General features: G+C 51.4%; 1 protein-coding gene across 1 annotated transcript in view; it reads right to left on the reverse strand.

Annotated features, from left to right (window-relative positions):
* The window catches only part of PDLIM4 (PDZ and LIM domain 4), a 52,285-nt gene continuing 26,242 nt past the window's right edge, over positions 1–26,043 (reverse strand). Inside the window, exons 4-7 of the mRNA XM_054841198.1 lie at positions 10,661–10,839; positions 8,121–8,278; positions 3,736–3,856; positions 1–2,828 (exon numbers count right to left, since the gene is read on the reverse strand). Of these exons, the coding sequence (XP_054697173.1) occupies positions 2,624–2,828; positions 3,736–3,856; positions 8,121–8,278; positions 10,661–10,839 (663 nt within the window). The 3' untranslated portion in view covers positions 1–2,623. The remainder of the gene's footprint in view (positions 2,829–3,735; positions 3,857–8,120; positions 8,279–10,660; positions 10,840–26,043) is intronic.

Below are 26,043 nucleotides of genomic sequence, written 5' to 3' on the forward strand. Positions count from 1 at the left end.
TAAAACCAACAATACAATTTTATTTTGTATTTCATACAAACGGCTCCCTACCCACGTTTTACAGAGTTAAATAGCATTACCCAGCGACACGGGGAGGCTCGCTCGCGGCCCCCCCAGACCCCACATAATGTGAATGAGGCGGCCCGTAGCCAGGCATCACCGTGCCCTGGGATGGGGTTGTGCGAGGCGGCTCCAGCTCCAAGCTCCGTGGGGGGATCAAATGAGTTGATTGCTCCTAAGAAAGGTTATCACGAGACAACTGCGTGGAAAAATTCATTTGTGGGAACTTGGTTTCAAATTAAAAGAAAAGCCCCGTGGCCCAGTGCTCCCAGTGCTGTACTGGTCCAGCAACCAGGACAGACCACCACGGATGCCCCGCCAGCAGCCCGCTCGGTTTGGTGTTGGAAATTCATTCATTGTTTCGTTGCCCTCATTTTCAAGGTGTTCCCTGTGCCAGGGCTGCAAGATGCCCGGCATCCCCCCAGGACGCAGCGGCCACGCAGCTGGAGTCGAGCAGGGGACAAGAGCTGCAGAGAGCGACACACAGCCCCAGCGGGCAGCCGCGGGGCCATTCGTGTCATGAGTTTTCCATTGCTCAGCCGAGCTGCAATCAGTCCTGGGTTTGGGTGACGCCTGACCTTCAGAGCTACGGGCACCGGAGCTGGGCCCAGGTTACTGGAGGAATTCAGAACAAATGTTTCTGGCAGTGGCAAACCAACGAGCTCCAAGCTGAGGCCTGTAACCAAGGGCAGTAACACTTCCCACCTGATTATTGTTAGTCTCCTCATCATTTACAGTTGTCCAAAGTATTTCCCTTCAGGTGATCCAACCTACCAAGCAAGGCTATGTAAATACAAGAAAAACTAGGCTCAGCACTGTGATAAAAGTTTCCATGTGTTTCTTATACTTTAACAATTAAAAATCCTGATGGCAGAAGGAGGGGGAGGTGGAAGTTCTGGTGCCAGCAGAAGGCGCAGGGCCAGCATCCCTCCGGCTGCGAGGCGGTACCCAGCCGGGATGCGCGCTCGGGCACCCAGCCCTGCCAGGAGGCTGCCGGACACGGGGAAGGAGCTGCTTCAATCCCTACAAGACACCACACGGAAAGGCCTAAATGCAGCCATGTAACACCCTAAAATCCTTATTCCCTCTGGGACGCAGAACCTGGAGGAAGAAATTGCGTGCCCAGCCCCGACTGGGTACTGCTCCCAACCTTCCCCCAGTCCCAGAGTTCTCAGCCCCCGCTATGGGGAGCCAGAAGGGGAAGGAGTGCTTCGGCCATCACCACATCTCTTATTTTCCTTTTCCAGGAAGGGGAAGCGAGCACAGACATTTCTTTTTCTCCCTTACCTCCTCCCTCTCTCAAGTGAGGAGGAGGAAGGAGGCTGTCGCAGAGCGGAACAAAGCTCATGGTACCAAACACACGGCTCCTACCACCACCCACGGTGGCACCCGGCAGCTGGGTGACTAAATTCTCTCTCCTCCAAACACTAACATGAAAAAAACCCAAACAAACCAACCCACATTTCTCCAACAAAGCAACATCCCAGGATCCTCAAAAACTTTTCCCCTGTCAAATAAAATGGACGATGGACCTGGCTAAAAGCACTGCCTGGGGATACAGGGATGAACCTGACCCCGGGGCTCACAGCTGGCCTCACCGCTGCTCCAGTGACTTCCCAAGTGCCTGGGGGGATTTTATCACACACCACCGCCCCCCGGCCCCGCTGCGAGGCAGACCCAGATGGCAGCAGAACGGGGATCTAGAAATAAAGGACTACAAAAATATTGCAAAAGCTGGGGAAGAGTCAGAATGACCAAAGCAAGGACAGCCTTGGGGTGGGAGGTGGGAATAGCTGAGGCGGGCTCCGTGCTGTTTCAGTGTCCTTTAAAAGGTGCTGCTCGGGGGATTAGATGACAGAACAACTGAGTTCGGAGTGAAAGGAGGAAGAAAAAAAGCCTCGTTGCATGCTCAGGGTGGAGATCTCTCGGGGAACATGGATCGGTCCGTGTCAGCCTCAAACTGCAGTGCCCTGATCCAGGGAATTTCACAGCAATTACTGTTTTAAGAGACCACTTTTCTTCGGCACATCTGCTGGGATGGGGCTGAGCCGGGGACCCCAACCCACCAGTACCACGTCCCAGACTCCTCAGGGGGTCGGTTTTTAACCACGGGGGCAGCCGGAGGGCGGGAGATTAAGGTCAGGATATAGGAGTCAGCTTCTTTTGTTAAAGTGCCTTACTTTCTTTGAGCTTTTAAAACATCTTCCTTGCTTTTTCAGAAGAAGAGAGGGGCAAAAAAACCAAAAAAAAGGAATACTGGTTTTATGCGAAACAAAATAGAGAATTAATCAATATTTACACAGATCTTGGGTAAGGTTATGGCACAGACTAATAACCCAACACAGCAACCCAAAAAGCAGAGTGTCAAAAAGAAGGGAAAAACCTGTTGGTATGCTTTCAACACCATCCCCCGGAGATCCCAAGTGTAAACGGTTTTATCTAGGAAAAGGCATTTTAACTTGGGCTTTGGTAATCGGGGTTGATTACAGCCACATTGCGCAGCCGGCGGGGAGGACGTGGGTGGGCGCACGGCCGCCCGACCTCTCCGGAGCACAGCCCGAGTTTAGACGAGTTCAACCTTAGCATTTGGATAAACAGCCACCACGTCATATCCCTCGGGGGGCTTAACCCTCTCCTTCGCGTGCGTCTCGCAGTACAGCTGCTCTTCGATGAAGAAATACCCTCTCTGCTTCAGGTTGAGGCCGCAGTCGTCGCACATGAAGCACTCGGGGTGGTAGAGCTTGTCCCGAGCTTTGACGATCGTGCCCCTGGCGAGAGATGGGGAGAGCTCGGGTGAGATGGGGAAACAGGGAGCAGAAACGGCTTTTCCTGCCGCCTCGAGTGAAACGGCGTAAGTGAAGGAAAGCGGCACGCGGGGGCATGTAAGGGTGTTATCGTGGGTGCCCATCCCGACATCTCAGCCCACCCAAGGTGCAGCTCCGCGGGAAGGGATGCTCCGTTCCCGTTTATCCGCACCCCCCCTGCGGCACCGCTCCACGGCTCGATGCAAAGCTGAGCCTCAAATATCTACGCTCAGCCCGGATCTGAACATCGGGAACCAGCAGCTTCCACATGCCGCTGGCAGGGCCGGGGCTGCGTGTGCGCAGGCACCGCGGCTTTTGGAGCGGAGACCTCAGCTCAGAGCACCAGCAAGAACACGGTTACAGACATTTGCAGAGCAGAGGACTCTAAGCCAGCAAATCTGGCTTGAGCAGAACGTAAATTACAGCAGAACATAATTTACAACACGATGAAGCAGAAAAACGCCCATATTCTCTGAAATCAGACCCAACGTCCATCTGTTGGAGAGTAACTCTGCAACAAACAAAAATAATCTGCAGACCTCTTCTACTTGACCCTCTTCTCCCTCTGTAAGGCAGCGAAAGAGTGCGAGCGCTGCCGGCGCTATTCATAGTCCCTGGGCAGTTACTACGATAAGCAGGGCAGAAACCATCCCATGAATCATCCCCGTTTTGCTGCAAGATTCCCTTAAAAGGGGCAATCCAAACCGTATTCCTCAATTCCAGGTTTATATACCGTTAGCAAAAACCAGAAAGGGATTCGAGGTATTCTGCTATAAATTGTAACCCGCATGCCTGGCAGGACCCGACCCAGCCGCGTCCCTGCGTTACCGTCCCCACCGAACCGGGGGCTCCGGCGAGACGCGACACTCACACGATCCCGTTCCCGCAGCGCGTGCACTCGGGGAGCATCTGCAGCCCGGACATGGCACCGCCGAGCTTTGACACTGGGGACTTGATGTTTCGGGGGTTGCTCAGTTTGTCGAGTTTTTCACCTGCCAAGAATTTTAAACAGACACAGACTGAAAATTTGTCCTCTCAGGGCTTTTATTTTTTCTTTTTTTTTTTTTTTTTCCCCCTCCTTAAAGAGTCAGATGAATCTCTGCCTGTCACAACAGAACCTGCAACTTGCTTGGAAGGAATTAAAAAGCAAATAGTGAGATCAACGACCTCAGGAGTCACACGGCGGGTGGGTTTGCAGATGACCGCAGGACACTGTGCTGACCCTAACGACCCACGGATGGTGGCAGAAGCCCTTGGTTGTGTCAGCAGACGATCTATCCACGTGTTGTGATAGCACCAGCTCAGCATACGTACACCGCGTCAAAAGGCAAAGCAGTCTTGTTCTAGAGATTAGAGGTGAACGTGGCTGCAATGCTATTTAGCGAGTTAAGAAAGATAAATAGCAAACATCTCAAAAAAGCTCCAGAAACAAGAGGTTCTATCACACCAACGTCTCGGGTGCACTTGGTAGATCCACCACCAGTCAAGGAGATAAAGATGAAAGCTTTTTGGGAAATTAGGCAAATTAAAATAAACGATAATAGAATTACACACATTTTTCTTCTTAGAACAATCATTTAATAAAAAATAATCTAATCTAAACCAAAACATTGCGATAGAAGATAAGGTCTTCTGGGGCACCAACTCTCCTTTCGCAAAGGTCCAACTACGGGAAAGGAAGCAATGAAAGATTTGTGCCTACGAACAACATCGTGGCGAAGTTTTCAGTGTTGCAGCCCGCCTCCCTACAGATCATCTATCATCTGCCCTCACACTTCAAACACCACAGACTGCCAACCACTGGGACGCTGAAAAGCCTCCAGCATTCCCCGCATGGTTTTTCACAGCTCACAACCAGCCAGGGCGAGCTTCTCTTTTGGGTACGCATTGATCTGTGGCTCCTCTGCGATGGCCTAAGGTGATAGAAAGGAAAAGCTCATGAAAAAGGACAATATATTTTACTCCATCAGCTGATACAGCTCAGCAAAAAAAGCAGAGGAGCTCTTGGATGAATAAAGCCATTCGTCAGCGTTTGGGCTTCCCATGCTCCCTGAGCTTCCAGGGTGTTTCAGCCCAGGGTCAAGCCTGAACACGTGCTTAAAGCCCACGATGCCCAGGAGGTCTCAGGAGGGGCCCAGGCACTTTCTGCCCCAGGTGTTCGTATGCACTGCGCCGTTTTGGAAACTTCCAGTTGGATTTTGCTCTGAAGTGCCCCCCACGGCTCCAGGAACGTCTCTGCCTTTCCTAAAGGGAATTGTTAGTACCTGGAACTGGTGCATCATTGCTGGTGGTCGCTCACTGGTCCCGTGCAGGTTCACGGTACGTTTTGAGGTGCATTGCTCGGCAGAGCTTCCTTCCACGGAGAGACCCCCGCTCCCCCGACCGGCACGTCTCGGGAGCGCCCGCTGTCCTGGGCTCGGCTGGGGAGGAGGGAGCAGCCCGACGCCGACCCCCTGGGGTGACCCTCGGGACGGGCAGGCACCCTCGCACAGCAGACCCCCGTCTCCAGCCGTGGCCCTGATCCAGACACCAACGCTGCCAACAGTTCCAGCCAAGCGAGTAAATCCAAAAGGACTCATTTCCCACCAAACCCCACTTTCCCAAGGTATAACACAGTGTTTGGAGATGCCGAGAGCCTCAATACGTGCGAGTGCCTGCCCAGGAGTGGACCGGGGCTGCTCCACCCCAGGGGTCCTGCGAGCGCTCGGCCAGCCCCAGCCAAGCTCGCCGGTCGAATCCTTCCGCTGCCTTGCTGGGAACAAACCAAAACAACTGCTCAAGCTGTTGGCTTCCCCCAGCGTGAGGTACGGTGTGCGAGGACCAGACACGCTCATCTGCCAGTATTTAACAGTTAAGCTGTCGCTGTCTCTCAGACAGAGCGCTTGGATAAGCTGCTTAAAAACGGGGGGAAAGCGATTTTACAGCAAAACGAGCCCTGCAGAGAGGGCTGCTTCCCACCTTCCCAAACGATGGATCATTTCCTTCTATTTACCAGCCCACAGTCTCACTGTAATTTATGGTCCTTGGCAAAGCAGCGAGATGCTTCAACTCCACAGTCTTAACCATCGCCATCCGCGGCTGCGGCGCTCATCCTTCCCCTGCCAAGGGCGCCCGCGGAGGCGGCTGCCGTGATTCCTCCCGCCACCACCGGATCCTCAGCACGAAGCTCCTTACAGGCGCGGGACGGGGCTGGCGACGCTGAAGAAAATACGGCTTCCAGTAGAAACACCTTCTGTATAAAACAGGTCGTTGCCTGAGACACCCGGCTCCTCAGGAGAGGAGATCTTGACTTTAAAAGGACAACGCACAGCGGGCTCAGGCACAAACGTGTAATTTTAGGCTTAAGGAAAAAGGCGCAGGGGTGGAAGCTGTAAAACAACCTAGCAGGAACACTCATGGGGATTTCAACTGTGCTGAAACATCGCAGAGCTTTATGCCAGGAGAGATGCTTTGCACTTAATTTCTCATCCCTCATGAAATAAACACTTCCAGCACCGTAACCACCGAGGCATGAGCAAGACCGTGCCTGCAGCCAGCCGCACGTCCCCTCTGCCCACTGCACAGCCCAGCCGAGAGGGAAAGGGTCGGTGGCAGAGCCCCGGGAGGTGACCGACCGCTCCAGCCTGACGCTGGTACCCACCAGCAGCGTCTCAGCCCCAGGCTCCCAACACGTGGTGCTGCATCAGCGACGGGCTGGTGCTGAGACACTGCCGGGGCGAGCAGACACGCAGGACTGGCTGGGACGGTCCCAGGGTCCTGGCACCTCTGTGCTCTCCCCTTCCCCCAGCCCACATCCTTTTCCTTCTCCCTTCCTCCCGAAGGGCAGCGCTGGGTTTCTCCCACCCCAGGGCCGCGGGACGCAAGGAGAGGCAGCAGCAAATCGGAAAAGCTTCAATTTTGTTCCCTTTCCCTGGCACAGAGAAGGGAGGAAGGCAGCAGCGTTATTAATTGGGATTAACACAGTCACTCCCTATTTGCTTCTTCCTAACGAGGAGACCTGGGGGTGCAGCAGGCACCTCACCAGGAAGCTGCTCGTGCTTGCTCTCGGTGAGGGACCTGAAGGTACATCTGGAACTTGTAATTAACATCAGTTTTCCTGCCAGCCTTGAAGGGGCTGTAAATATTTACACCCAGTAGTCCCAATGCTGATCCCATCTCATGCTTTGTGGACATGCCTAAGTACCACTGAGAAAACTACAACTGGTAGAAACTCTCGATGCTCAGAAGTTATCTCGATGCTCAGAAGTTACCTGCGATCGTGCTGCTTCTTGTGAAGCAAGAAGCAATAACCTTCTAGTCAAAGAACATCCTTCTCCATCCTTTTATGTACGCAGAAACTGAAGTGCAACAGCCTGACTCGCTGCCTCTCGCAGCTTCATAATGAGATTTGCAGCAGTTGGTATCTTCCCACAAAAACTAAGTTCCTGGATTCACATGATCGGAATACGAGGCTCTTGGAAGGAAGCGGAATGAAGAGTCTTGCCCTAATGATTGTAAAGTGAAGCCTGAAAGTTTGAACATGAAAGCCCCAACGGACTTAAGGTTGAAAGGCAAATAAAAAGAAGCTGAAATGTATAGTTTGGGGATCTTATTACTTAATGCTCAGAGTTGGCTCCTTCCTGCACTAACGACACGGGCAGGAAGCTGCGACACACCTGAGAAGTGAGCCAAGAGCTCCTGATCTCTGTCTCTGCGTTGCCGAGGACCATCCCACATCCTTATGCGAATGCCAGTTACTTAAACGGGCCCGCAGTTCTCCACCGGTGATCTTACACGACCGCTTTAGGCCATTACACGTCATAAACCACCTCAGGAAAACAGCTGCCACGCAGAGGCTGTTTGTAAACCCAACTTTCACACGATGCTCAAGTCAGCCACAAAATTTGGGAAGCCCCCAGATGCTGACCTGAGCATCGGAAACCCTGATTTGAAACCTGCCGTCGGGTGTTTCCCCTCGCAGGGTTGGACCCTCCCGCATTGTGCTGAGCTGCCTCAGCACCAGGGTGACGTGCGCTAAAAACGACAGAGCAGAAGAGTTTGCAAACCCGCCCCGTCGCAGACGGGTCCGTTAGAGGCTGTTCAAGCTTCTGGACCTCAGCTAGGGAAGGAGAAGGAGGTTAAGCCTGCAACAGCAACCCGGTGGCTGCGTGGCCGTGGAACGGGGTGCAGGGGGACCGAATGACGGTGCGGGCCCCGCAGCGCCGCAGCCCCCGTCGTGGGGAGGCGTAGGGGACTCACGTGCTGGAACCTCCTTACCGTTCTCGCCAGCCTCCAACATGCCCTGCAAGTACCGGAAGGATCCAGACTGCTTAGGCTCTGACACGGGCTTGTCATAATCCTGAAGCATCTTGTAGACATCCGACTCCACATCAATCCCATTTCTGTTCCGGGGGAGAGACTTCAAGGGGTCGAGGCTTTTTTAAAAAAGAAAAGCAAGAAAGGCTCAAGTCAGATATAAAGAGCAATCATCAGCTCATCAGGGAGGTACTGAAACCTCCCGCAGATTCAATTAGCACCTTTGTGTTCCCAGGGGTCCCCCTGTCCCAGGAACAGCCATCGTTAGACTCCTGCCCTGTTCCACTCCCCTTGAGCAGCACAGCTAGGGCTGGCCCAGCTACCAGCCGCCTTCGGGGAAGAGGGCGGCTGCTGACAAGCACCGTAAACTGCTCTGCCACACATGGGATTTATTGAAAAAAAAAAAAAACCTGGGTAAAACAATGCATTTCATTAATTATGTACGGCCAGGGGATCCAGCCACCCCTCGGACCACTGTTAGGGCACCCGGCACGGGGAAAGCGGGTGCTGCGGCCAGGCGTGGGCACGGCAGCAAATCTCCTTCCCATCCCCAAACGCCTCTTGAAGTTAGCGTTTCTGTAGGTGGCTGCATTAAGAGATCCATTTGCCAGACACAGCCCACAGCTTTAATGAGAAAACCACCCCACGGGCTGCTCAGCACCGAGAGCAGCCCCGTGATTTCCCCCCAACCATGCGCTGACCTTCAGCATCCAGACCTGAAGCTGCTCCTTGTCCGTGTGCAGCGTGATTGGGGTACGACAGACCACAAACAGTAATTTAAACCATTATTCCAGTTCATTCAATACATCAAAACATGAAAAGCGTAGTTTGGAATCAAAAATATTTCGGGTACATGTTTAAGCGTCCTGCTGAGCGGAGACAATTCAAGTGCTGTTGTGCTTTGCTGAGGCCCCAGAGCACAGCACAGCTTCGTGGGAAGGGGCTCCTTTCCCTTTTTAAGGAGAAGGTCATCAAGGTCATTAGAAACCCAATAAAACCAGCAAGAGCCCTGAACCCCACCAGACAGCTTAACATATTTTAGCCATCATCTGACTCATTTTCTGCACCAGCATTATATTCATGGCCGCTTTAAAAAAAAAAAAAAAAAAAGGATAAAAAATCACTTTCAAACAAAGGAAAAAAAAAAATGCACTTTCAAAGAAAAGCCAAAGCTCTGTTTTCTGGGAGTGACCCTCCCGGTATTCCCAGTGGCTGGCGGGGCAGAGCAGCGCTGACTTCTCCCGCGGCTGCGACAGAAGGGCAAAAGTGCCGCTGCCGGGGATCAGGGCTGCCCAGGCAGCTCAGGACCCATCCCACAACTCCTGGCCAGCCTGAACCCTCCCCGTGTGCCCCGAGCGCCTGTCCGCCCTGCTACAGCCCTCTCGTACATCAATTCCCACATTTTCAGTGAAAAAGGGCAGGTTTTGACCAGTCCAGCCTGATCAAGCACAAATTCAAAGAGAATGCACTTCTGACCCAGTTCTGCTCAAACACCCAAGCTGATCTCCCTGCTCTTGGCTCACACGCAGACGCCGTCAGACTTTGTTCTTGTATTTTTTTTGTGCGGTTCTCTTCTTTCCAACTTCATTAACTTTCCTGGAGCAGCACAGGGAATAAGCTGGCTCGCAGCGTCACTGAAATATGAATTTGAGCAGGCACAGAGTTCCTGAACTGAAAAGAAACTCTCTTTGCTCTTTGTATTTGATACAGACATTACTTTCTTGCAGAATATTTTGCCAGTCTGGAGGAGCATAAATCAGCAGCGGCGTAAGCCGTGTGAAAGCATCGCTGTCCACAGTCCGCAACCTGGCCTGTCTCAAAGTCCGAGTTATCCACCCAAACCGTTCTTGGCTACACAAAAACTTTTTTCTTTCCTATGAGCATTATTTATTTCCCAGCCTTCCCAGACAGCTGCATGAAGCAGATCTTACATTTATAAACATCCCAGTTTACTGGGGTTAATTTTCTCTGTGGATACCTCCAGCTCCCAAGGCCAAGTGTTTGCTCCTGGGTCCGTGGTGGTGCGATCCCGACTCCGAGGAGGACAAACCCCTCCATCCTGCCTTGAATATACACGTTGAAAACCAAAGATACTAACAACCACCCGTGCCACTCCCGGGTGTTAATCCCGGCCTGGGGACTGGATCTGATGCTGGAAATCTACCCATCCCTGCTGGCAACAGAAGGATCTTGGTGGATCTGGAAAACCAGCACCTTCGCCGAGATAAATGGTTGAGCATCGCTTCAGCATCACAAGCTTCAATTCAGTGTTGCAGTTGCCACATACATACACGTGGCCGTTTTGTTCAGAATTTGAAGTCTCCAGCTTTTTTTTTTTTTTTTTTTCTCCTTTTCTCCCATCTACCCTGGACTCACAGAGCAGGAGCTGACCCCCGCATCCCTGGAGCTCCGGGAGCACCGGAGCCTCAATGTGCACCCCCAAAACCGAGTTTGCATGAACGGCAGCGGGACCCAGAGCGTGAGCCGCGCTCTCGTCCTACCTCTGGGCGGGAGCGATGTGCAGCCCGCTCAGCTGGCCCGGCAGAGCCGACTCGGAGCCGCTGTTGGTGTAGAGCCGGGTCGGGTGGTGGTGCTGCACGTTCAGCATCTGCTGCTTGTCCATGGGGCTGCCGCCGGCCCCGTGAGGCATCGGTCTCCTGCTCTGGGCAGGCCCGTTGTCCTGGAAAAGAAGAAAAAGCAGAAAACCCCCTGAGATTTATAGTTCTTAGTGCGATACACATGGAGAGGCTGCGTTGGGACGTGCGGTTTGCAGTAATAATATTTTATATGTACTATGGAAAACAGAGATATGCAGCAGGAAAAGGAAAACTCTGGCTTGACCTGCAGTTAAATCTTGCTGAATCTCTGCAGCTTTCCTTCGTCTCCAACCAAATGAACGTGCCTGTTTCTCCACGGTGAGCCACTACCAAGCATTCTGCATTTATTCTCCTGTAAAAGCATATTTGTTATTTCCACATAAAAAAAAAAAGCCTGCGAGTCTGCTTCTCATTTTGCGTTACATCACTCCGAGAGCGCTTATCGCTCTCCTGACTTCAGGGCAACCACTGATTTACATTAGGAAATCATGATAAAACTCAAGCTCTGCAGCTACACGTACAGGTTGGGCAAGACCCGAAGAAAATACTGGTATTTTCACTTACTTGTGGCTACCCTCGTCCACAACGACCTGTGTTTGTTTTGGGAGGTTTTCTCCCAAAATCAGATCGGTCATTTACAGTGTGAGAAACGCACTGGTCAAGGGTTTAGCTTGGTGTTCGTGTTTTCATTTGCTTTTAAAATCCCAAAGCAAACTACGGAAATCTTTTTGTCACATGACCTCAAGTCAGGAACTCAGATGCCATTAAAACACAAGTTTTCCATATTATTTTAGCTACAGAAAACATTACCTATGTGTTTTTCCAAAGCCGGCCCCGCGCACACCCATAAATCCAACAGTACCTACCGCTAATCTCGCCACAAGCCGCCTGAGCCAGGCTTTGCCCGCTTCACCCAGCCCGGGGAGCGACCAGCACCCCCTTCCCCAGAGAGGGGCTCGTTCCAGCTCGCGGGAAAAGCGGCAGAAAGCCGGGCACAGCCTAAGGACACGTGCCGGCTGCCGCAGTTTCCAGCCATGCGAGTCAGAAACGTGCCCGTACCGATGGAAGAGATAGATGCTTGGTGTAAGAGGCGGTAATCTGTTTAATCTGGTTTACTCCGTTTCGGGGCAGATCCCCAACGACGCTGCCTTGCACCAGCTTTTCAGTAGACCGAAGCTGATACAAAACCAAGCAGAAAAAGAAAACACCATCCTGTGAACAAATAACAAAATGCATATTGCGGAGCTCTAATACAAAGCTTACTTTTGACTAAAATAATCCAATAAATACTAATTGGAAACAAATGTCTATCACTGGTGCATAGCAGAAAACACTGGTGCTCCCAAGCCTTGTAAAAATGAACAGCTAAGAGAAATAAAAAACAGATCCTGCTAGAAAAAGATCTTGAAAGCCCAATCCTTCAGTTCTTTCCAAGGCAAAACTCCCATTGATAAAAACCAGGCTCAATTAAGAACTACAAGATGGTGCCTTTGAGGGGTTGGGGTTTTTTTTTTTTGGTGCCACCAGCTGAAAAACTGCAGACTCCGGCAAGCTCCTGGCACTTCCACCGCCTCGAAAGCCCCGGCAGCCACCCTGAGCCCCCTCGGCTCTGCTCCTTCCACACCGTGCATGCACACACATGTGGGGAAAGCTGCTTCCAACGTAATAACTTCAAATTATCTGTTAAAAAAGGAATTTCACTGCCAGGGATAATATAATTTTAACTGCTCCCCAATTTCTATTCTTTTAAAAAAAATTATAACCAGGCTACGGGTTTGCAATTCCCAGATTTACATTATTATTTCAAGGGAAATAAAGAAAACACTTTCAACTGTGACACAGAGAGGAAAAGAAGTATCATAAATATTTCAGGGGGGAAAAAAAAAAGCAATGGCCCGTGCTGGCTGGCAGGCCATTGGGAGCTACGGAGTTATGCTTTTAAAAAGCCATTATCGTTAATTACCTGTGCATCGGGGGCCAGATGCACACTTGGTCCGAGGGAAGCGGCAGCTGGAGCCTCTGCCTGCAGGGGACAGGGCAGGGTCCTCTGCTCTTCTGCCCTCTCGCCCCGTGGGCTCCCCCGTTCCCGGGACACCCAGGCTCTTCGCCGGGGAGCACGGGGCTGGCGGCTGTTTCTGCGATGAAAACCTCCTCCATCGCAGGGCCCAGAGACCATCATCTCCACGGACTTGCTTTAACCCGAGGTAGCTTGTAAAGCATTGGCCGCTCGGTCCCGTTAAGCTCGGCAATTTGTACATCAAGAGCGAACGGTGCTGTAAAGCTAAAACTTGCTGCTTGGGCGCTCTCCAAAAGGCATAAAAGCCCGGTGATGGAAACGGGGCATTTCAGAGCCCTCCCTGCACTGCTGAGCTGCCACCGGCTCCCCGTCCCTGGGGGAGGAGGACGCTCGTGGTGGTGGTGGCAGCTCGCCGTGAGTCTGCTCAGCCATGTTTTGAAGCCACAGGTGACCCAGCAGCATCCACAGGGATCAACGGGCTCCTCCCGACGGACACCGGAGCACTCCCGCTCCCCCAACACCTACCAGACCAAGACCATGGAGCTGAAGCAATGGATGTCCCTCAGCCTTTTCCACCAAGTTGTCTGCGGGCTTTGGAGAGCTGTGCTTCGTGTCAAGGGCAGCTAATGGCTTTGTGGGAAAGACACAAAGAATTTACCCCTCCGAGAGCACACCGGTCTTTGCCTTTCTTGTCGCTCTCAGTTTCTCTGCTACACAACTTTGCTGTTCCACAAAAAGCTGTTCTTGGGACTGTGCTCAGTCTCCTTTTTCTCATCTCAAAGGCTGTTTCAGTCTTTTCCCAGGAGACCTCTCTGCAAGGCTTCGCATTGTGCAAAACACTCATGCATTCGTTCTCAGAAACCTAGAACCAGATGGATTTCTTTCCAGTTCTCAAATTCAAGATCAGAAAAAATTTCCCCCCTTCGGGACCTAATTTGCTTTTCTCTGCTGGCTTTTCTTCCTGCTTTTTATGGCCTCTCTTAAATTAAGAGGGTTTGCAAACCCTTCCCTAAGAGCTGGCCTGCAAAGTTTCACCGAGGAGAACTCTTTTAGCCTATGAAACAGAAACTCTCAGTCTGTTTTCTCACGCTTGCCTTCTAGGACCATCAATTCCGAAGCGTAACCAACCTCCTGACATGCAGCGTTTGGAGCTCCTGGAGCCTGGACCTCCCCGCTCCTGGCGGACACGACTCACGCAGCTGTCCCACACCAGATAAACAAGAAGCAGAGCTAGAAAGGAGCTGTTTGAAGTCCCAGCTCCCGGGAGCAGGTGGGGTTTGGGGTGGTTTTGCGTGCGGCTGCAGTACAGGAGGGCAGCGCGATGTGCAGCCAGACCGACCTTCTCTGGTCACCACCTTGCTGGAGACCCCCAGCCTGTCCCTCCCCACGGGGGAAGGGATGAGCAGAGGAAAGGGGATTATTTGGAGGAGAATGAACCACAGCAAACAAACAAAGATGACCTGCAGCAAAGCAAGCTCCTGCCTTGGCCAGCCCTTGCACGGCCTCGTCAAAACACCTCCTCCTCCAGATGCATTTATCAGCACTGCATGAACACAACCCATGCCTTATCACGTACAGGTGCGGGCTGCCCTTACCGATACAGCGTTTATATCCCGAGGAACTACTCCCAGCAGAAGGAAGACGCGACATGGCGTACCGGGAATGTTTCTCCTGGCAGGAGGTGCAGGGAGCCGGGGCAGCCGTACGTCCACGGCTGTGGTAGGAGCAGCGTTGGCAGCGAGCAGCGCCTCGCCCCGAGCTGCCGTAAGGATATAAGCGCCGACGAGGCACGTCGGGTTGGTGGCTGCGCCTCTTTCCACTGACCCTCAGGCACCAACAGCCAGATGCCGCCAACTTTGCTTGCACCGAGCGGCATCGCCCTGCGTGCAGAGTCTCAAGCACATTCCTGGGTGCCACTGCTTATTAAGATAGGAGAAAAGAGAAATTTAACTGCTTTTTGGATGCCTGGCTTTTGTCCCCACCACACAACGCAGCATCGAGAGCACGAAAGGAACGATTTTCCTTTCATATTTAAGGAAAAGATGCTGAATGACAGGTTGCTTGGATTTAATCCTGGGAATTCCTCAAAGAGCCAGAAAGAGGGAGAGCTTTTTTCCTTCCTTCTTCTACAAGCACTTATTCAATTTCTAGCAAGTCCCTCTGTTCCATGTCTGCTTATTCGCAAATGTCTTTTCCCCTATATCAACCAAAGGTATTTCATTTAGCTACAGCATGAAGCCTGGACGCAGCCAGCGGAGCAATGTGCACAATCAGCAAAGTAACGAAGCTCAAATGCTTTTCACAGGACATATCGTTTCCAATTTCAGGAAACATATAGGGGAGCATTAAAAGAAGCAAGTTGAAGATTTCAGCAGAAATACAGAGATACTCTGTGGCTTCACCACGCAGAGCTAACGCATGGTAACGAGTATGAAGATAGGCTTTGCGGGGTCGTTACAGTTGTGCCCTGACTCTGCCGGAGTAGCTGAATTGAGACACTTTTGTCCCTGAGGCTTTTTAGTCCAACCTGTAACAGGACAGAAAACTCAAAAATTAAATATTTCTATCAAGCTAATCACTGCTAAAAGAAGCATTCCCGTAAGTAGGAAAAATGTGGCCAAACGGGAATTTAGAAAGGTTTTGAAAATTAGTCTCAGTCCCTTGCTCTTTAGGAGAGAGTTTATCATATTTTGAAACCACCTTTTGTGGAGTCAACAAAAAGCAAAAATTTCTCCAGATTTTAAAAATACACCAAGGTGAGCACGCCGTTCCAACAGCCTACTTAACAGGAACATCATTGGGCTTCAAAGCTGGGAACAGTTTAACTCACGGATTTAAATCTAACCCATCTCCTGGCAAGCAGGAGTCCCCTGTGCTCGCCGCCTCGGCCGCTCTCGGTACCAGCCGTGCTCTGCAGGGCCGCGCTCTGCGGAGCTGCAGGACTTAACTGCCCTTCGCAGAGAACATGCTACACCAGACGCGATTTCTTAAGAGTTTTGGGAACTCGCATTTGTATTCTGATACGCTTTGGTGAAACACATCCAACCTTACTTTCCTAAGGTTTTGACCATTTTGCTGCCTCAAGTCCTCTTATTCTTGGGGGCGGGGGGGAGATATTTTTTTTTTTTTTTGGCTTTTGGCAAAATGCCCTATTTTTGTCCTTCCAGACTTTTTAAAATACAAGTCTTTAGCTCCAGAGACCACAGGTTTTAGACACAGCTTTAGAGAACATCAGACTTCATGTTCTGATCCAAAGCATTTAAAGTTCATTCACTTCACAGTCTTTTAAATTAGACCCTTAAAAGGCCAGAGAACCAAACAAAATAATTAATCTAATTTTCCGGACTATCAGAGATTAAAACCGAAGATTGCCAATTTGAGAGGCCAACGCTGGCTCCCACGATTTTTGCATCAGCACCTACCCCCGCGGCCCGATTTGGACGAGCTTCGAGCAACGGCAGCTTTGGCATAGCCGAGAAACCTTCCTCGGGAGCAGACCCCCCAGCACAGCGCCCAACGTGCCTCCGAAATTACACCCCCGAGCCCCAAAGCCACCCTGAAGGCCCTTGCCAGCGGTGGGAGAAGATGCACGGGGACGGGACCAGCAGCAGCTCTGGCTCCCAGCTGCACTGGGGATCGCCTGCAGATGTTTGTTTTGCCGAGCGCAGGGGAGCCGGTCCTGCTCTGCCTTATAAACACGCGCTGCATCAGACTTAAACAGAGCTGAAGGTCACTAACAGCTCGGCTCAGCCGAAAGCAGTGTTCCGTTTGATGTACGGATCCACTCTCTTCTTAAAACCAGAACACGGCCAGCGTCAGCTAGACGTTTGCTGCCAAAATGCTGAATTAGGGACTCGAGCACAGTTATTTGTGCACCAGGAGGTCAAAGCATCCCTTAGCCACGGGGTCATCTGGAAGAGGTGCCTCTTGTGAGCACGCTCGCTTGCTTGTGTCCGTCCTCCCGCAGCGGCAGGACGAGCCCGAGAGCTCCAGCTCCTCACCGGCGTTTGACTTTTCTCTCCCTCGCCCTGGTATCGGAGCCCGGCTGCAGAGAGCCGGCCAGCGCTTCTCCAACCCTCTCTGCAACATGTGGCCAAAAGACGCGTCCCTGGCATCGGTCCCTCAGCTTCCACCATGGAAGAGAAGAGGGCAAGAGCGCTGTACCGTTTGTGTGTCACCACTGTCGTTATCAGGAGCCCACCTGCCCCACAGCCACATGCGAGGGAAGGTCGGCTTAGAGCGAACCCATCACGGCTCCTGCAAGGCTGAGCAGCAGTTTGAGACCTGTCCCCGCCGTGCCTGCTGTCCAACGCCCAGACAGCCTGGTGATGGACTCCCTGGCTTCTCCAACGGGTGCTTGGCACCGCTGCCCAGGGAACGGGACTAGCTCAGAGCCGGCAGCAAGAGAAAAGGATAGGATAGGGGCAAGGATTTATTGTTTTAAAGCAAAGGTGTTATTTCTGCCTGTGGTTGCCTTTTCGTCTGACCCAGTCAGACTTTGATGACCTGATTCTGACCTCACCTGGTTTTTTGTGGGTGAAATTTTACTGCTTTCATTGCTGCAAGTCCTCTTTCTTGTGAGCGTGACAAGCAATTAAGTCTGAAAAGCTATCCTAGCATATCCCGACACCAAGACATATCCTGGCATATCCCGACACCCCCGAGACTGAAATTCAACCTCTGCACAGAAGACAACTGCAATAGAGCAATCCCTTCCTCGCCTCCCCCAGCTTTTCAACAGCAAAACAGTGCTTTGTCTCTGATAAACTGGTTCAAAAGTCCCAGAAATGGAAATCATATTATTAACCCGCAGAGAAGCTACGTGGGATGGACGACACTGTTTTCATTTGAATGCAAATAACAGATTTACACTGGCCGGTGTCGGCAGAAGCGGGATTGATTCTCCAGCTCACTGCCTCGAAGGAAGTCCAGTGGTGAACCCTTATGTCAAAGGCTGTCCCCAAAGCTGGGGGAAAAGGATAAATTTTAAAAGCTACACACAGAGCACAGCTCAGATGTCCCACTGAGATGCCGGTTGTACAGACTAAGCAGACTTCAGTCTAACTTTAAAAAGCTCTAGTAAGTACGATCCCACTATTTAGCTCTGCTCAGAAGATTAACAGATAAGAGAAAGAGGTTGGGTGTAGTTTGCTGAAGCTGGATGAACGGCGCGTGTGGGTTATTTTCTGAGATGGATTTCAAATATTCTGCCAAGTTCCTCTTTCAGTGTATACCACGGTCTGAAGAAAAACTTTATCCATCACGTTCTTCTTACTACACCCCTTTCACAGTCATCAGCTAAACACCAAATTCATTTTTCAGATCTAAGTAAGAGGCCAAACCCTTAAAATCAGATGGTCTTTTAGTTAAAAGGCCACAGACGACGTTCACGTGGAACACGACTCAGCCCGCCCACGGCCCCAGGACCCCCTGTACCCCGAGAAGCCAGGGCTGTCAGCGCACAGCGGGCGAGATCTCGGGACAGAGGCTCAAAACGAGCCCCACGGCCTCGTGCCGAGTCTTGGACATGCTGAAAAACACCCATGGGTCACGTCCAGGCGGGCAGAGACACAGCCCCTGCGAGCATTGCTAAGGCGCGCTCAGCTTCGTGGCCTCAGACCCGGCGGTCAGGCTCGTTTTAAAGCGCTTATTTCTGTATCGCGTTCTGCCATTTCTGCCAAAACCCCTGCGAGCAAAAGCGTTACACGAGAGCCTCCACTGCTTTCTATTTAACTGTTGTTATGGCAGGGAGCGGGCTGAGGTCAAGCCCACCATCTCCCACCAGTGCGAATTTCCAACCACAAAACCCCATTTCCACGGGCAAAGCACACGCCCCTTTACACACCGCAGCCTGGCTTTGTTTTTCAGGAGTAATTCCGTAAACACGCGACTCCAGGAGCTGGGGCCTGACCGAAAGCACCCACTGCCCTCGCCCCGGGGGGTGCCAGGCTGCGGCTCACCCCGCCGAGCGCGCCGGATCCGGAGTGATGGCACCAGAGAGGTAAAAGCTGAACATTTCCTACTAACTTGAAATGATTTGTCGCTTTTGACAGGGTTATTGCAACCTTGACAAGAGTTATCCGAAACATATTTGCATGGACAGGGAAGTTTCTAAATAACGTGTAAATGATGGTTGGGAATATCTTAACTTCCAGGAGGAAGACATCCACCCCTTTCTGAAGGAACGCGCTCGTGAGAAGAAGCTCTGTGATGTAAAATGAAGTATTATTTCAAAAAGTGTTTTTAGGGTAAGCTAGGAAAATATTCTAGGTCTATATTTGCACACGCACACATTCTGCACTGCGTAACATATAGCTTGAGCACAGCATACGTCTAACCCAGGGACGATGCCTCACAATTAGAGAGAATTAAGCTACACAGACCCTTCTCAAGCAGCGAACACCTTTCCACCTCGGCGTGGTCACGCTGATGGCCACCGGCGCCCAGCGGCTCGGCGAACAGCTTCACCCCCCGGGAGAAGCCACAGCCCTCGTGCGACTTAAAGGGCTCAAGAGGGACTTGAGCTGCAACGCCACGACCTCATCCCTTAAGCTACCTGGCTCCCCAGCGGTCTCTTAAAAATCCACGGCAATGGAAAAAAGTTACCCGAGACCGGCAAGAATGATTAAAATGTGTTTCCATTTATCTTGCCTGCTCCAGTGCAGAGGGCATGTTTTTAATATCAGGGGGGCAAGGGGGTGTTTAACGAGCAGACAGAGGAGGGCTTTGTACAAATGTATTGTTTTTATTAACACTTTCATAAAAAAGGCAAGACAGCCAGGGATCATATGCTCTGCTGAACTGGAGGGCACAGGATATACCGGCTGCATTTCCAAAACACCTTCGGGCAAAGCTCTGCAGACAAAGCCCTTCTGCACAGGACACGTAAATACATTTAGACGGGAGAGTAACTACTGCGTTGCAGTAACCTAACAAACTCGTATTAAGGCTCAGGCTTGGTGTGAGTGTCTCCAGCTCTCACAGTCCTACGACAACCTCAGCCACAGCTTCGCACGTGAACAGGACTAATATTCATGGTAAGTAATTTTAGAAGAAATTAGATGGGGTGAAGAAGCCTAAGCATAAAAGAATTTCTGTGTATCCTATAAATAGTATTTAACTTTCATCCATACAGGAAAACCTTACGACCATTAACAGAAATTAAACATCCGTGAAACCTCAGGGTACGTTTGCAATACAATAACCCTGGACAACAAAGGCAGAAGAGCCTCGACGTTTCCTCCGCTGTCCGGCAGCGGCGGCGGTGCCCCCCTGCCAGGTGACTCTCTGGCTAAGCTCAACAAGTCTAAACCCTGGGAGGGATTTTCTCTCTGCTTCCTTCCCAATGTCCAGAGACCCCTTTCCAGCCCAGAAAAGCACCGCTCGGTGCAGGCATCAGGGTGATGCGCCTGCCAGTGCTCGGCCTCAAGCTGCCCCGCCGTGCACGGGCTGCTGGGTGTGTTGGATCAGCCGCACCACCCCCCACCCCCCCGATAGAAAAGAACATCCACTACCGAGGGAAAACACCCAAAACCATCACCACAAGTATGCACCCCGGCCTCCCGCCTGCTCCCCCTCCTCTTAGTGCTGATCCCATTTCAGTGCCACCTGACCGAGCCACCGTTTAACGTTAAATCACATTTCTCACCATCTGGTGTTTGGATTAAGGAACAAACCTAGCGAGCTTAGCACTAACAGGCAACGTCCTGATTTCATCCTTTCCAGCTTACTGTCTCTCTCTCCTCCCAGTCGGGGAATTGTTGCATTTTCAGGTGTTACCGCATCACACTTTCTAATTTTCTTTCCATAACCACTACCAGCAGCTAATCGAGAGGGGGAAAAAAAAAAAAAAAAAAAAAAAGCATCGCTGCCACCAAGCTAAGCTTAAGACCTCAGAAATATTACGTGCTCAGCGTGCGTTATCCGAACATCTCTTTCGGCAACCACTCCCTGCCCTCGCCCCATCCCCTTCACCCGCTGTGCTGGCAGCCAGCCTGTCCTGTGCCGCTTGGCTGGCTGCAAGGAGCCTGGGGACCACAGGGAGCATCCCCACCCAGCACCCCCCACCCCGGCACCCAGCATCCAGCCACTCAGGGACGGGTCTCTCTGCACGCTCACACTCCAGCAGGTCACATAAGTGACTGCAAAGAGCAATTATTTCATTTCAAGTGAGCCACAAGGAAAACCAAAACGGGATAAGTTATTTTTCCCCGATGGATAAGAGCAGAAACACGGAACTACACGTCCGCTTCCAAACAAACACTCGCTATTTCTGAGTACACAGGCAGGCAGTTTTCTTACCTGTGTTAACAGAGTCATCACTGAAACTGATGTTATCAAATAAAATAACACGGTATATATTTGTGTTAGCTCTTTATCCTGCAGCATTTTCTGTTGTGTCCCAAATCAACCCACAGTTAGTATTTCAGCACAGCTCCTATTTACCTTTGAGGAGAACAAACTATCCGAGCTACCTGAACAGATGAAAACACCATTTTGAAGTTTCCATTCCCATTTTTTTCCCCTTTATCCTAAGATTGTTTTTTCCTCTTTCATATACCAGGATTATTGAAGCTCACTTACTAAAGATACTGATTTATATAAGAGATATATAAAGGATTTCACGCAAAAGGTTACAACAGTTCGACACCTTACAGCGGTACTGAGAAAAAATCCTTTGCTTTCAAATGATTCAGTATTATATCACAGGAAAAAAAATAAACACAAGCGCACACCAACTTGTGCGTGACCTCTTCACGCAGTAAATTAGATCAGCAGATTTTGGTGGTGTATAAACCCCTGACATTTGAGTGTGAAACGCTGCCCGAGTACCCGCAGTTCGAGGCTTACAGCAGCCGGCAGGATTCAGCATGTTTCTGTTATTAAATCAGTCCTCAAACAACACGCTGGGAGTTCCCATGCGACGGGAACCCGATCTCGTGCCAGGGCATTATCTCACCCTTTGTTTTCCCAAAAGTACGGGGCAGACATTTTCCCCTTCCTTCTGCCACCGGTCGATGCCCGCACGAGGGCTGGCCGGACGGCGGAGCTGAGGGTCCCAGCCAGAGCTTTCCCAGGAGCAGCACGGCCCGTCCCGCCGTGCCGACCCGCGGAGGAAGGAAGGTCGGTCACCTTGGGAAAGGAAATTCCACTTCTCCAGCGAGGAGGCTTTAACCCCCAGCTCACAGAAGTACGTATGGCCCGTGCCATTTGCTTATGCAAATACGTATAGGGAAGTTTCCCGCACAACACCAATCCACTGAGGACTTAAAGCCATACTCGGAGCCAGTTAATCCAATGAGGAGTTGTTCATCCTTAATAAAAAAAGTAATGGTGATCTACTGAGACCTAAAAAAAATAAATATGAGAATATTTAAGACATTTTTAAAGCTGTTAAAATCAGTGCTAAGGGACAAGTGAAGATCAAACCGCCCTCCCTGCTCCACTGCAGGACACCACCGCTGTCCCCAGGTGCCCAGAGCTGGGACACCGGAGGCTCAGACTCTCACCTGAAACCCACATGTGATTTTCTTTTTTTCTTTTTTTTTTTTTTTAATGTTTTTAATTAGGAGCAAGTATGATCAGCAGTATAGCAGACTGACACTATGACGAGGTGGCTATTTCTGAGGTGAAGGCAGGTATGAAAAGCTCACGGGAATGATGCTGCAGAGCCCACGCTGCCTGGAGGACACATGCGAGGAGGCAGCAGGTCGTCAGGAGGCACCCGAACGCGGGGTCATTTCCATTGGCCTGGCTTACACCTCGCGTTGGGCGTCTGGCGCTGCCCGCCTCGTGCTGCTGGAACACCTACGGTAGATGCAAACTGGCCCCAGTTCCTCCTCTTCACCCCATCCTGGTTGGTACTTTCACACGGCAAGCTGCATGCCTCGCACCGGATTTTAGTCAGAGCGAACTAGGAATCTCTCTGGACTGAGAATTTGCTGTCAAGCACAAAATAACACATTGTAGGAAAAAAACCAACTTCAGTGATGAGCAGAAACAGCCTTCTCAGCCTTTCTGTGCAACTGCCCTGCACGATGGACAGACCAGCGCTCCTTCACTGCTCCGAGCTCAGCCCTCAGCCGGACGGTCGGCCTCGGAAAGCCGCCGCTCACGGGGCACAGCGCGAGAGGACCAAGGCAAGGGGACCGGGAGCGCCACCCCACCGCCCCCATCCCTCCCCTGAGGGCCACACAGGTGGGATGCCATTCCCATGGGACGGGGCTGACGACCGCCTGCGGAAGTGCCTCTCCCTCCCCGGGGAAGCCAGGGGAAACCCAGCCTCTCACCCCACGTAGCTTATTTTAGCCAAGGGTCCAGGTTTGGGAGGACTTGCATCCTTTTCCAGCTTCGGCTACGCGCTGCCAGTTTAATTTCTGCTGCAATTATTCTCACACCCAGACGCTTGATCTGCCGTCCGTTAGCGCAGACGGGGCTCTGCCCCACAGCCTGCAGCCCCCCCAGGCCAGAGAGCTGCCAATTCTGGCAGTAGGGGAACTGTCACGAGGGCAAACATCCTCTCCGCTTATTAGCGCCGCGTGGCGGTATTTTGACCAGCGAGCTCACGGTACAAGAAGCCGAAGACAGCGGGACTTCCAGAAATGGACGGACTGGTGCTCCCGCTCTCCCCATCTGCCAGGGAGGGACGGCCGGGGACGGTGCCCGCAGCAACACTGGCACCGGGTGAACAGCGGCGGCAAAGCGAGACCAGAGATCCCAACACGTCAGCAGCGACGTCGTGTCTGTGCGATGGGAGTCCTGACTTCACGTGACGGCGCTGCTGGCTGGAGAGCACCGAGCCGCCCCGCAGCATCCCCCTGGGTCCCGCCATCACCCACGACCGGGTCTGACAAAGACACAGCGCTTCGTTATTTAGGATGCAAATTTGAACGTCACTAAATTTGCGTCCTCCTCTACCGACCTTTGCCGTTAAGGACAGACTGATCTGATAACCAAAGTCTACTTTAAAAAAAAATAAAATATTATTTCACAAGGGTGACTGACTCACATCCTGTTCAGTGTCATTTCTGCTAATTGTGGACCAGCAGCTCTCTCCACTTCCAACTTCTTCAGTTGTGAGGGCAGTTATTCCCTGCAGTCATGGCATTAATCAAAGTTTTAATAAGGAGGATTGATTACATTCTTGGTCTCAGAGTAGGGGTTTTCCACAAAGCTCAACTGACAAACCGCAACAGATTTGGAAAGAGAGGAGAGCTCAGCACTGGTCCATACCTCCCAAGCTCCCTTGCACAAAAGATAACTGCAAGTCTCACTGCCTTCAAGACAAAGATTGTGCCTAAATAAACTAAAATGTAATTGTAGTGTACATGCTTTCCTAAAAATCACACAGATTCAGTCTAGCAAGAATTACTGTAGTCACAAGTCAAAAGACTTTCAAGACATCTTTGTCCAGGCTGATGTAAGAGTTGATAGAGCAAAATCTGAAGGAAGAAAGGACATGTGCTCTGCATTACTGGAAAGGCCACTTGGGGTAAGACACTCAAAACCCTTTTGAGGACAACCCCAAAACTATTTTTGTGATTCGAGGGCAGAATTCCAGCAGATTTTCTCCCCCCCTCCCCGTTTCAAAACAGACTGCTTTTTTCCAGATGCGAGGAAGTGCACCTAAAGGTTGCACACTTTGAGCCAAGCTATTACTTTACAATGAGCCTTTTCTTTCTCACAATCAAACAAGTGCCTTTGCTACAGGGGCTGAATTAATACAGCGTAGGACAGCCCTGGGTCCTACGGCATCACTCCACAGGGGACTCCAGCCATGACCGGGATCTCTGCTCCCAGGGGATGGGATGCTTGCTGCAAGGCTCTGCACTCCTGGGTGCAGATGATCACCCTTAGCATCGTGCAAGTCAGAGGCCATCTGCAATAACGCAGGGGTTCGGACAGCTACTGGCACGCGTCCCGAGCCGTCAGCGTGAACCACGCTTGAGGCACGGTCGGTTTGGGGAGGGAGGGGAGTCAACCAGCACAGCTAGGGTGCAACCACAGCAAGAATAGTCTAATGTGTGTGTGGTACCTCCTTCACCTCCTCCCTGGGAGACCAGAAAAGCCATTAAGCAAGACAATGTGGAGATGCAGCTATCGAAAAGAGAGCAAGAGCACGAATCTGCTGGTTTTACCTCCTTATTCTTGTTCGTATGCCTCTGTGCCTTGCCACAAAACGTCCGTTTTACCCACCAAGTACTCCCCAGATTTAGACATTTTCAGTGTAGGTCAGGATTCAGGAAAATCCATCCCTACCCCCTCGTTATATTCTATGTAACTGTCTAATTTTTAAAAAGATCCATATGTAACATATATTAATAGTCAGATTCAAATCCAATCTGCATTAAACCTCAGAAATGTTGTATCTGGCAGCGGAACTGCTGCACATTTGGTCCTCATTTAATATTATTCATAAGGGTTTGGGCACATCAAAGTCCATATTAAGAAAAAATATCTATCTAAAAAGATTGCCGTAATTGATTAACGAAGCAAACATGGCCAGAACCCAAAGCCCAAGCACACAGATCACCCTGCTCTGTCAGTCAGTGCAGAAAGACGAACAGACCCACGAGCTGCTCGTGTGCAATACCGGGGCAGGTTTGCCAGTGCTGTGCCAGCAGATGCAAACCCCTCTGCCTGCTGTCCTCGGGCAGGAATGCAAAATATTTGCCAATTCCACATGGCTGCAATGCCTGACAGACTGACAGGTCTGCTCTTCGTGGGGTTTGGAGAATCTCACCCCCATCCTTGTTGTTTAGTGGAGTCTCTGCTGCCAGTGCTCTCTCCCCGCTGAAGGGAAACGAGGCCAACACCACTCCTCGTAGCATCATCCTGCCCTCCTCCACCCTTGCGGGTCTTGTATTCCTCTGGACCGAGCCAAGGGAGGGCTGCGGGGGGACCCTGCTCAGGACACTCAGAGAGCCACCTCTAGGAACGAGCGGCAGAACTAAGCCAACAGCACCTGCACGCAGGCACTTGCTGAGCGCTGGAGAAAAAGCTCTCACAAAACAGCCCATAACACAAACCACCTTTGCAGAGAAGGAAACCGTATGAGCAATATTTGAACACTCAGCATCAGCACAAGAGCGTTCCCACGTTGCTATGGCAATAGCAGGATTTTTTTTTGCCAGCCTGAACTGATGTACTTTTGTTTTCTGAAGCTTGCAGGCAGCTCTGGTGCCTCTGCCGCTGCTCTGGGAGGGTTGGCCAACCTGCAGCAGCAAGAAGTCTCAGCAGGCTTCAGTCCTGCCGTCCATCACCTCACGTG

Source organism: Grus americana, chromosome 14 (genome assembly GCF_028858705.1).
Source record: "Grus americana isolate bGruAme1 chromosome 14, bGruAme1.mat, whole genome shotgun sequence".
NCBI classification, from domain to species: Eukaryota; Metazoa; Chordata; class Aves; order Gruiformes; family Gruidae; genus Grus; species Grus americana.